At 43.5% G+C, this 12,144-nt stretch overlaps 1 protein-coding gene across 1 annotated transcript; it reads right to left on the reverse strand.

The window, feature by feature from the left end:
* Positions 1–558: 558 nt before the first annotated feature.
* LOC117848506 (protein BREAST CANCER SUSCEPTIBILITY 1 homolog) lies at positions 559–5,504 on the reverse strand. Its single transcript, XM_034729937.2, has 14 exons — positions 5,353–5,504; positions 5,101–5,154; positions 4,941–5,011; positions 4,556–4,669; positions 3,887–4,350; positions 3,705–3,803; positions 2,667–3,581; positions 2,467–2,567; positions 2,190–2,376; positions 1,962–2,062; positions 1,769–1,877; positions 1,509–1,674; positions 1,280–1,398; positions 559–1,130 (listed from the first exon to the last, which is right to left on the reverse strand). The coding sequence occupies exons 1-14, from the start codon at positions 5,406–5,408 to the stop codon at positions 789–791; spliced, it is 2,898 nt and encodes a 965-aa protein (XP_034585828.1). The 5' UTR covers positions 5,409–5,504; the 3' UTR covers positions 559–788.
* Positions 5,505–12,144: the final 6,640 nt, after the last annotated feature.

Raw genomic sequence — 12,144 nt, forward strand, 5'->3', positions numbered from 1 at the left:
CCGTCGCTGCATCCGCTTCCGCCACCGCCTGCAGGCCTCAGCCACCGTCGTTTCCAGCCTCAAGCTCCCCAAGCCCGGACCGCGCCGCGGCGCTGCCCCTCCCTTTCCTTGCCGCTTGTCCGTCTTCCTGCTAGCCGGCCATCGACAAGGCTGCTTGAGCCGCCAGGAGCTCATATTCTTCCGAACAAGAATGATCATAGTTTCGATAGAGCGACGCAATGTTAGGATCTGGGCATTTCGGGTGACCAGTAACCACGCTCGCCATTGGAGCTCAGTACCACAGTGAAATAAAGATTCAAATTTCACCTTGGCATTGGCTGCACTTTGGTCTTTGGCTGAGTCTGCTACATGGGTCACACAATATCAGCCAGCTGCTTGGCGTTTGCGCTAGGCCGCTAGCTTTTAGGTGGCTGAGCCTGCCAAATGGGACATCGCTCGTGATTTCTGTTGCACTTTTTTCATGACTTGTAGAATTCTTCACTTTGGGGATTACAATTTACATCAAGGGCTTGCTGCTTCTTAAATGTGCCAATGAACTCCAGACAAATTCCCATAGCATTTGCTGAGTACGACAATTCCAACATTGATTGATTTCAAACTGCAATTGCTATGTATAACAACCTGATACCAAATCCAGCATTGAAGCAGTGCTTAAAAAACATAGCGTTTAACTAAGGAATGAACTCGACTCTTCCAACAAATAACATAAAGTCGCATTCTAATATTTACACTGTAACATTATGCAGCAATACTAGATTTTATGTCCATGACTTAATCTACCTTCTAACTTAAAGGGGTTGAAGGTTGCAAGCTGAAATGGAGTCAATGATCCATGCGCTGCTCACAACTTTGCCACCAGAGGCGCAGGCCAGAGCCTGAGCATCAGCTTGGCTACGACCAGTATCGACGCCATCCTTGGATTTTGGATTACCCTTGTCTTGATTCTCAACGCTGTAGACAATGAGGATAAGGGAACTGTCATCAAGCAACTTCTGCTGATCTCTTGACACAGGCTTCCTCTGAAGGACAGTTCCACCGGCTGCAACCACAAGGTCTTGCAGGTAGCCCCTGTAGGACTGGGTGTAATCTCCATGGAGGTAGAGATGAATGCCGGCAAATAATTTAGGTTGCTGCAGAATAAAGAAAGATTGTGATTACTAGAACATATCCCTGAACAAATGTCCTTAACCTAGGCATTGTGCTAATATTGTGAGCAGTGACAGTACAGATAATATGGGGACAACCAGATGGAGTACATAACAGAGGCACACAATCTTACCTTGTTGATAACTCTTTGTCTGCCTAACTTGGGACCCTCTCTAGTCCCATGTACATCAGTGGTAACTTCAAATCTCACTTCATCAACAGGTTCCATATGTTCCATGCAAGTTTTAACCCCTATGAAATCAAGTCAACATTTAGTAACAAAGGGCCGCAGCAATTGGACAAGTACAAGCTGTTCTGCCCTTATATAATGATGTCCCCCCTAGGTAGCAAAGCGGACTTACAGTCTATGGAGACAACCCATTTGCCATTCAGGATTGCCATCAGAAACTTAAGTGTGCGCTTGCAAGCACCAGACAGGTCGGTTGATGCAATAACATGAGTAACACTGGGATTCCAACTTGTTGAGATTGGCACACCAGCTATTTTTGCAAATTCTGATACAATACCCTGAGTGATTTGTTCAATTAGTTTCAGTTGAAATGCATATGAAGCAAATATCATAAAAAAATATCAGGAAAATAAGCTGGACATTAGAAAACACCTTTTCTGCAGGAGAAAGGGCTGAACAGCAGAGAACCCACTTCTGTGGTGATCCAGATGGCCATGTCCATTTATTACCATAAACTTGACAAGGTCTTACTTGAGCTGACCTGAAAGCAGTTATGCTACAGTAAATATCCATATCTTTGTCAACCCTGGCCTTTAAACTAACATGCCATAAACACTAAGAATACCCTTTTGGTGTTAGTCTCCTTTGAGACTTCTTTTTCGACTCAGAAGTTTCTATTGGCAACTTTGAAGATTGGTGCAAAGGGCATAACATCACAAAGTTTTCCTGTCAGCAGAAGAAAAGAAAAATATCGGCAATAATTTAACAGTGCTGGACTTCACAAAATATCAATAAGCTATTCTAGTATAGTTGAACACTTGAACACTAGTGTAATAACATGATATGAACTTACATCATCCCATCTGCATTCTGGGATCAATTTAGCACAGGTGAAGTGGAAGCTTTTTCGACAACTCATGTCAAAGCATCCAAGTGCAGCACCTTTAATTCCACAGCAAGCACATTTGATCCTTCTACTTCTAGCCAACTCAGTTGTAAGATTAAACACAGAGTCATCTTTGAAGTAGACATCAGGAGCCCTTCGGTAAAATAAAAATCATACATGAATTAGCTAGGGATACTGAAAATCAAAGTTTAACAAAAATGTTTCGTTAGAAAGGACAACATACCACTCCAGGCAGTTTTTGTGGGAATGTATTACACCAGTCCCTCCATTAAATTCTGCAGGCACTTGTTTCCCGTTATGGTAGTGAACCATCTTGCCAGACTCCTTTAAAAAAGGACATTTGGTTATTTTATTCATTTACTGAAAGGAAAGGATCTGTAACTTCAAGAGAGAGACTTTGCAAACCAACTTGTCTGCACATACCTCTGTGATATCATCAGACTGGCAGAAAGCACAGGAAGCCATAGGAGCTTTTTCCTCACATTTCTGCAGGACAGCATTGCGTGCAGATCTGATAGTTTCTGAGTAATCTGATTGTTCAATAGATTTTACACTACCATTCTTAACCAAGAAATTCTTTACTGAAGGAACTGTGCGTATGGCCTCATTAAATTGGCATCTCCCAGGTAAAGGGCTTGGTGTATTTGGACCAATGTTTGATTCCATGCTTTGTTTACTTCTACCATCCAAGTGTTTATGCCGGGTGCAGCCTTTTATGAGAGTGTGATGCTGCGGTGATTCTGTTTTATTTTCAGCCACTGAGATAACTCTTATCTCGTCAGCTACAGCACCATGAGAAATTCTTCTGATCCGCTTACTTGTTTGTTCAGATTTGTTCTCTGCAGTCTTCAATGCACTATTCCCTGTTCTTTCAAGTTTTCGTCGACTGTCTTTATCATTTTTATGGGATCTTTCTGAAAGCTGGTTTTCAGATGCTTCAATCTCCAAACTATTTTCTTGGGGGGGAAATGTCTCCATAGATTTATCACTGGAGCAAAGAAATCTACTGCTGTTGCAAGAGACCTTGCTTCTTCCACTCGAAGTATTGCTCTCCTTTTTACCGCTGTTCTTCTGGCCTGGCATTGTGGTGATACTTACAGGGATATCTGTAACTTGGTGAACAGCATCACATCCTTTTGTACATAGCTTACCACAATCAGGCAGTTTTGAATTCTTCTTGGTCCTAGCTCTTGCTGACTTTCTCTTCTTAATTTCTGCACCATTGACAAGCTGAGCGGCATTACTTTCATGATCCAATTTATCAAATGAACCACCAAGATTCATGTCCTCAACATCATCTGTCTCTGTGATTTGATCTAGAATTTTCTTCAATTTACCCTGAACAGACAGAACAGCTAAGTTAAATACACACAAAATGAAAGGTGTACGTAAATAGTCAGATCGTAAAGGTGGTCGAAGAACTAGAAAGTAGAGAGCTACTGCCTCAGTTAACCAGAATACCTGTTTTTTCAGCGGAGTAGATCGCAGCTCAGGGGAGCAAGGTCTTTGACTCCATTCAAAGATTTCACTGTCAAATATCTCTGAAACCTCAGCTTTGCTCTGCAACACATGTAACAAAATGGTATGCACAAAGTTCAACCAGGAAACTAAAAAAATGCAAAAAAATGCTCAGAAGAACTTACATTAGGAGTCACATTATTAGGTATTTCATCATCAGAATCCATGATATCGCTGAAGGTAGGTGCATTGTGACGCAAGGGTGTGTCCAATGATAGTGGTTCACTTAAACTTCCAGCAGTGCCACCTTCTTCTTGCTCTTCTCCCCTCAGCCAAAAAAATGGTGACAATGAAGGGCTTTCTGGTCTATCAGAATTCAATGTTTTATTTTTGTCCTCTTCAGCATCACCATTTAGCTTAGTTTTTTGCTCTTCAGGCTTCATAATCTTTTTGGGCCTTGTTGGCGTCTCACATTCAGGGAATAGCGTCACGTGTATTCTTTTGTTCATGGAGATTGAAGGCTTTGTAGTAGGACAAGATGCAGAAGCTGCAGCAGCCTTCGATGTATTGTTTTTCTTCTTTGATGCTACCTTCTTTTTCCGCGAGCTTTTAGGCTTGCTGCCACTGTTCCCACCACATTGTGATCCATCTTCAAGTAAAAGTAAGAAAGTAAGCCTAGTATAATTGTTCAATTTCTCTGAAATTCGATTCTTATTGAGACTTGAGAGTCAAAGATCTAAAAAAGCAAATAAACACAACATCTGTGGTCGGAAGAGTGAGATGCAAAACAACCACCGTAAGTATGTAACTAAATTTTGCTCATTACCACATAACAAAAAAAAGATTATAATTACCTGCAACCTTGGGTGAAGGAGCCAGAGGTGTTGCCACAATACTAGTACCGGCTGCAACTTCCATACTTTTGAAAACAGACACCAAATTGTCCATGTGGGGCGCCGGCCGTATTTCTACAGGCAAAAGACCATTACATGCAGTGAGTTTTGCACAACAAGAGATCAAGGAATCACCTAAACATTTCCAGTAAATACCACTTTCATCATATATAATCGGATAGTACCAAATTTTATCAGAAATAAAATGCACAAATAGAGCCCAACAAATAATTGCGGTGCAGATTCCAGTATCTAAAAGGTATTGAGCGTGTTTAGAATTCCTTCAGTTAATTCGTACACATAGGTAATCCAGTTACTGCAACAATCTCCGCATTAGAGATCTAACCTCTTCGGCGGAATGGGACCTTGCACACCGGGCAGCTGGAAGCAGATTTCATGGACTCCATCAGGCAGCCGCTGCAATAAGAGACGATTGAGATAAAAATTGAACGACACTATCAGTGGCCGCTATATTTCACCGGAGAGGAACAAGGAACGGGACTCACTTGCAGAAGATGTGGTTGCAGGTGATGGACACCGCCGAACTCAGCAGACTCAAGCTGCCAAGACCAAGAAATATTTCAGCAAACACACAACAGATCGCAAGTCTCAAGATTTACCATTGGGGAACACCAGAAACGTAAGAGAAGACCTCGACAAAGATCGCGAGCAATCAGATATACAAACAAAAGAATACGGATCCATGAAAGCAAACAGGAGGCTGCCGGAGCTGCGCGGCGGCGGCGGCGGCGGCGTACCATATGGGGCACTTGAGCTCCCGGCCCATCTTCTCGAGGCTCCCCGCGTCCGCCATCACGGCCCTTCGATCTCGCTCAGGATCCTCGGCGACTCTTGCGTTTCCTTGCGGCCTTGGGGATTTCTGGTGTCGGGTCTGGGAGAGGGGGGTTTCGGGGTAATGGTATTTATCGTGGCGGGAGATTTCCCTCCAAATTTTCGTTCAATTTTGGTGCTCCTTCTTTCGCAAGCTGGCGGGGATCGAGGCGGCTTCGTCGTCGCAGGCAGCCGGGTCGTAGTTGGCCACTGGGCCGGGCCCCCACCGCGTCTTTTAGTCATGCGCTGGGCCGAAACTGTCCGGATTGCTTGGACTCCAAACTTAATTTTTCTTGGGATATTTTATGGGCCGGAAAGGGGCCCATACAATTATATTAAATCAAGTATTTTACAGATTTTTTTGAAAGAAAAGTATTTTACAAAATGATTCACCTACTCACCTGTCAAATTATTGTACTATAAAATAGACATTTTACGAGTTGTTGGATCAATCCACACCCTACCATTAAGTTATTATATGGTGGGTGCAGATTACTCTATCACAAACATATATGTTTATATAGACATACTTACACTCATCCCATTTATGCGCACATACTCTATCCATGTAAACGTCTCTGAGTGAAATTTTTTAGATGAATAAAACTTGTGTTCGGTTGACTTGCACATAGCCATTACTTCTTACATCCTTTACCTCGAGGCTATGGAGAGAAAGCTACTCCCTCCATTTCAAATTATAGGTCGTTTTGACTTGTCTATATGCATAAATTTTGCTATGGATATAGATATGTACTATATCTATGTGCATAATAAAACTATACATCTTGAAAATCCAAAATGACATACAATTTGGGATGGAGCAAGTAATGGCGTGATGCCAACAAATAGCTCTAATTATATGACAGAAGGAACCCGGGAAAACACAAGGACGCAGCCTATTAATCCATATTTACCTATGCTTAGTAAAAATATCCATCACTAACCAATTGTCCAAGGCCAGACATGCCAGCTTCATTATGCATGGTATGAGTTTCCTCCTTTTGCAGTAAAAATCACAATGTTGTCCAACGAGGACCCTTATATAGCCTACATATAATATTATAATGATTTCCTTTATAATGTAGAGCGGCTGGATCGCCCAAATTGCCCAATATAATGTCTTCAAGTGACCGGATTGGCATAATTTAAGGTTGATAAAGTCCATAGTACACAAGCACCTCATCATTGACGCCTGCAATGGAAAAAAGGAAAAGTTCAAATTACTCTCCTTAAGTCTCTTTAGTTCAATTTACCTCTAAACTATACTATCGGTTCAACTTACACCCGAATGCAATTTGTCATTTTTATTTCTCCATACACTAGATAAATTTTAATTTGATATATTTTAAGGGTGGTAGTGGACATCATGACCTATGTTAAAAAAATTATTTTCATCATTGTTTTGTCGTATAATTTTATATTTCAAGGATAAATTTATTATTAAATATCTTACTGTATCAAAAAAAATTTATGATGTAGTTTTCTAGCATATCTTATTATGTTCGCTATCATCTTAAAAGATTTGAACTTTAAACTCCACTTGTGCATGGAGAAATAAAAAAGACAAATTATATGGGTAAATTGAACCAATGACATAGTCTAGGGGTAAACTGAACCAAGAAATACTTTAGAGGTTATCTGTACTTTGTCTATATTTGACTGTAGTAATTTGGATTTTTTCTATTAAAAAATACTAAGACAACGCTTACAATAAGAAAATACTAAGACATTAAACCTTACCACAATTGAATAAATACATGTTTTATTAGGAAGAACCTAATCAAACTGAGCTGCCCTCGGTTCATTTGTATCAACTTTTTGCTCAGCCAATAAAGATTATTGCTCAGTACAACATTATTGTATATTGACTTCAGAGGTATACACGTGTAGTATGGTTCAGTCGAAAATAAAAGGCATGAGAATATGGGATCCTGTGAGACCGTACGTGTCTACAATTAATTTCTAGCATGTGTGTGGCATGAAATTTTAAAGGGAAGTGCTAGCGTCCGGACGTCTGATAATTTTGTTTTATCGTACGCTCCGTCGCAACATTGAAAAATAACTATCGAAACATCAAAAATCAACACTTGCAACACCGAGGATTGCAACACCTTTACGTGCATGAAACATCCCGAATTGCTTCGTGCAATATTGAAAACAGACACATTGCAACAACAAAAAAAACATCTCTCACAATATTGCAACAACGAAAGAAGAAGAGACGAAACAAAGAAAATAACTATATGCAACATCATGAACAAGTTGGTGCAACACCCGATTGCTAGCAAGTCAGACTGTTGCAAAACAGATGAAACATCAAAAACCATCGTTGCAACATCCAAAAATAACTATTGCAACACCATGAGGTACCTATTGCAACACTCAAATCCACGACAACCAGCCTGCTCGTTGTCGGCCGAAGGAGAGGAGATGCCGCCGGATCTGAGGAGGCTGCTGCCGGCCGGGGTAGGGGAGGGTCAGGGGCTTGCTCGGATCTCGCTGGGTTGGGGAGAGGGCCACTGGATCCGAGGGCGTTGGGCGCTTTCGGTGGGTTGAGGACGTCGGAGCTGGGGGAGGGGCGCCGCGTGGGGGACGAGGCCGCCGGGGTGGAAGAGCATGACGCCGTTGAGGTGGGGAGGAGGACGCCGGCGTGGGGTACGGGTGGGGGACGAGGCCGCCGGGTGGGGGAGCGCGACACCGTCGAGGTGGGCAAGGAGGATGCTGGCGTGGGCCGCGGGTGGGAGACAAGGCCGCCGGAGTGGAAGAGGAGGACACCGGGGTGGAAGGTTGAAGAAGAAAGAGATGGGGAAGAAAAAGAACTGTGGGAATGGATAGGAAGCGGAGGGGAGCAGAACGACGTCCGACGCGTCCGGACGCTCGGACGGTAGCGTTTCCCAACTTTAATAATGTGACGTGCACGGGTTGAGCGTATGAACCTTCAATATACTTATAATTTTTTTTAAAACCTATATACTTATAAAAAATAACCCACTGGTGCCAGCAGTAATAAACACGTGCTACGGAGAGAGAATGATAAAGTCTTCTGAGTATGAACGTATATACACGAAGCAGGTTCATCTTCGACTTCAAAACCTCGCTAGGCGATTGATCAGTTTGGTTCTTTCGCCAGCCTGGGCTAGCCGGGCAAGGCTTGCCTAACCTTTGCTGAGCAAAGCAAGGCAAGAAACACAGTGGGCCTGTTCACTTCAGCTTATAAGTCGGCTGAAAAGCTGAAACGGCTGATTTGTTGTGAGAGGAAAACACTGTTTGGTGACTGATAAGCCGGCTGAATAAGCTGAAGCGAACAGGCCGACTCAGCTCCCAAGACAAAAGCAGCAGCAGAGAGACATACGCTAGATGAGCTTGCCCATGCCGGAGGCTCCCCTCCAGGGGCAAGGATTTTCTTGCCAGCTGAGGCAAGCTTGATCAAGTGCGCTACCAAACAACAATCCTTGCTCAGCAAGGAGAGGCAAGGGCAGGCAGGGATCCAAACTGACCCAATCGTTCAGCAGCATGAACAAAGTGTGTTGTAACTTGTGACGTGTACCTAATGTATTAGGTTTAGTACCACATCAAAAATTGATCGTGGGACACAACATATAAGGTAAGGGGCATAATATATAAGGTGGAGCAGCCATTACCCATCAGAACAATCTTTTAAGTTGAGTTACTCCCGTTATTGTTATGGGCTCCGATAAACCTAGACCCGGTGGATAGGGATGGAAATGAGCATAAATTACCCATGTGCCCTCTGGCAAAAATTTTGTATGGCAATGATACATGTTCTATTTTGTATCCATGGGCATAGGTGAGGGTTTGTATTGGCACCCAATGGGCAAATGTGGCGGGCATGAAAAGATGTACTCGTGCCCGCTCTACCGGCGAACCTGCTAAGAACCCCTGACATGTGGACCCTATGTACTAGTATATAAAGGAAGAAGCAGCAATTCTAGGGTTTCTTTTCATTCCCTAGCCTCTCTAGCCATACACCAGGCGGTGGCTGCTGTTGGGGATAGATCCCCAGTACCCACAAAGAAGGAAGAAGATAGACTCCTACTAGGATTCCTCTGTAATCCTACTATAACTCATACCATGTAATCCTACTAGGACTCCTCCTTGTAACCGACTAATAATCCCGCCCCCTGAAGTATATAAAGAAGGGCAGGGGTCCCTAGATCGGTAGGCCAAGATCTCAGAAAACCACAATAGAGGATCAAATCCTCAACGCCAAACAACATCCAAGCGCAAGACCCAATATACAACACCTCAAATAGGACGTAGGGTATTACGCTACACTGGCAGCCCGAACCTGTATAATTCTGTATCTTGTGTCCTCGCTTTTACCTTCGAGTTCTAGGTCCGACGATTCTCCACCAACCAATCTACTATCTCGGGATATCCCTCGGTAAACACCGACAGCCGCTACCCTGCGCCACACCCTATTTCTTCCCTCGAGGGTTGACTCCCCGTGCCCCTTTCCTCCACGCTCTAAGTAGCGAAGCCGGCATCCTCACCGCTTGCCGGAGCCACCAGCCTCGCTGGATCTACTCCCTACACCAAATATTGTAGGCAAGTTAAAGCTGCACAAGGCTGGAGCCAAGACGCAGGTAGCAACGAAAGCCTCAACGCCGGAGGTCCAAGTGGCGCAGGCCCTGACCAACCGTGGGTGTGCCCGCGGGCACACGACACTTGCGGGTGACGGGCGCGGGTGTAGTTTCTTATTACCCGTGGCGGGTCGCCGGTGTAGACACGGGCACAAGACTCTCCCGGCGGGTGAGTGTCTGTATAGCCTCTGCTTATGAGTAATACGCCTGTTGCCATCCCTAGTGATGGAGCACCTGCTAGTGAGTATAGTGGGCTGAGATTTCCGTTGCGCACTCTAACATAATGAGCCACAGTGTTGGCCAGCACGATCACAAAAACTATATTCAATTTATAAACTGTTACATGGTTCAAAAAATTACATAATTCAAGTGCTATATATGATTTCTAATCACAATGGGTGGTCTCCCTCATCGGGTGTCATCGTTAATTAGGTTCCGTCGCATGCGGAGGTCAGCTTCGTCGCTCCTCTGGGAGAAGATTATGACTATGCCCGCATGTGTCCTTCACTATTATATTGTGTTTGTCTGCCCAGCGTCATCTTGTTGCCAGCTCTGTGGTCTGCGTCGCCGGCTAGGTCTAGGGTGTGTGCGCACAGTGTTGAGCTATGGGTTAGGGTGATCGAGAAAACTTTGCTCGGCTTAGTCCCATTACTGCCTAACCGCAGCAGCTGCGTCCATGGATTTAGCTTGCCCTGTTGAGGTCTACACAATCATATAGTTTCGCCGAGTGAAAACTCGCTCAACCATTTATTGGACGTACGAATGTTATCATCTTCTTGACGTTGTAACTCCATAGAAGCGTTGTCTTGCATATCCCTCCACACCTCCGTCAACCTCTTGATGTCTGAGTCATTTGATAGTATATGTGAGAAGTCAAAGCGTATCACCTTTTCTTGCACATTTTCAGTTGTGTAATGGTCATTTAGTTAGGTGTCGTGTTGAGTGAGTCTTTCCTGTTGCTTTTTGCAATTAGGGTCGTGTGATCTTGTGACTCCACGCCATGAGGATTCTCTTGAGAGTGTGTCGCTTATTTATATTTTTCTTCATAATAAAGCACGAGGTCGAACATGTTTTTGAAAATTTTCATAATAGTGATATCAGAACATAATCGTCTGGTGTATATATGCCCCGCATGTCGTAGCTATTGTTGTATGGAGGGGACAATATTATAGCATATTTTATTCGTGTTTCACATGCATATATCATAAACGATCTACAACCATCTTTGTCTCTTAGACACGTGCCTATGTTTTGAGTATAATTTTGTTCCGGGTAATGCCAGTAAAACCTTTCAAAGACAGTGATATATATTGTTGCAAGCAAGTCCTTATCGACATCTTGATAAAAAAGAGGTCGTTATCGACAAAAAATGCCACCTATAGAATTTTGACTTTTTCCTTAATTATAAAGGACGATAGATACTATATTTCAGATTCCAGAATTTTTTTACTTTCCGGGCGACGAACCACAGCCACTAATTCTACATCGTGTGTATATCGTTAACACTTCCTTCCACGATCTTCCATGATGACACGCGTGACTTGCGAGTTGCGACACTTGTCCCTGCCCTAGCCGCACGACTCTGGCGGTGGCAACGCTCCCATCCTCCCCGACCCGCCTCTCGTTGTCTCGCCGTACCTTGGGTCCTATTTTTGTCTTTATCAATTTTATTCTAAACAAGAATATAGATGCAAATACTCACATAAATTCACGCACATTTAACCGTATGAATACACTAGACATACTTAACTTTATGAATATATGCACATGACCCTATCTGTATAAGCACCTTCAACAGACTGAGCTAGTAGATCCGAAGTCACCGTAATCACCTCGCTATCGATGAACACGTCGCCTACTAGCTGCACGACCCTGGCAGTGCCAGCGCCCCCCTCCTTCCTGACCCTCTCGTTGTCTCGCTGCACTCGGGGTTCTATATTTACCTTCATCAACTCTTTTTTTGGAAAATGAATACAGATGCAGACACTCACATAAACGTACGCACACTCAACCGTATGAATACAAGCACACACACTCAACTCTATGAATACATGCACGCAACCCTATATGTATAAACACATCTGAGAGACTGAGTCAACATATCTTTAAAATTGA

Source organism: Setaria viridis, chromosome 3 (genome assembly GCF_005286985.2).
Source record: "Setaria viridis chromosome 3, Setaria_viridis_v4.0, whole genome shotgun sequence".
NCBI classification, from domain to species: Eukaryota; Viridiplantae; Streptophyta; class Magnoliopsida; order Poales; family Poaceae; genus Setaria; species Setaria viridis.

What these genes read in the sequence shown, in the direction of transcription:
- LOC117848506 (XM_034729937.2), bottom strand. Translation starts at nt 5,408, where the DNA reads ATGGCGGACGCGGGGAGCCTCGAGAAGATGGGCCGGGAGCTCAAGTGC. An exon ending in TGCAACCACATCTTCTGCAA is followed by an intron (nt 5,012 to 5,100) that starts GTGAGTCCCGTT and finishes CTCTTATTGCAG; the next exon opens with CGGCTGCCTGATGGAGTCCA. An exon ending in AGGAGACTAACACCAAAAGG is followed by an intron (nt 1,878 to 1,961) that starts GTATTCTTAGTG and finishes AACTGCTTTCAG; the next exon opens with GTCAGCTCAAGTAAGACCTT.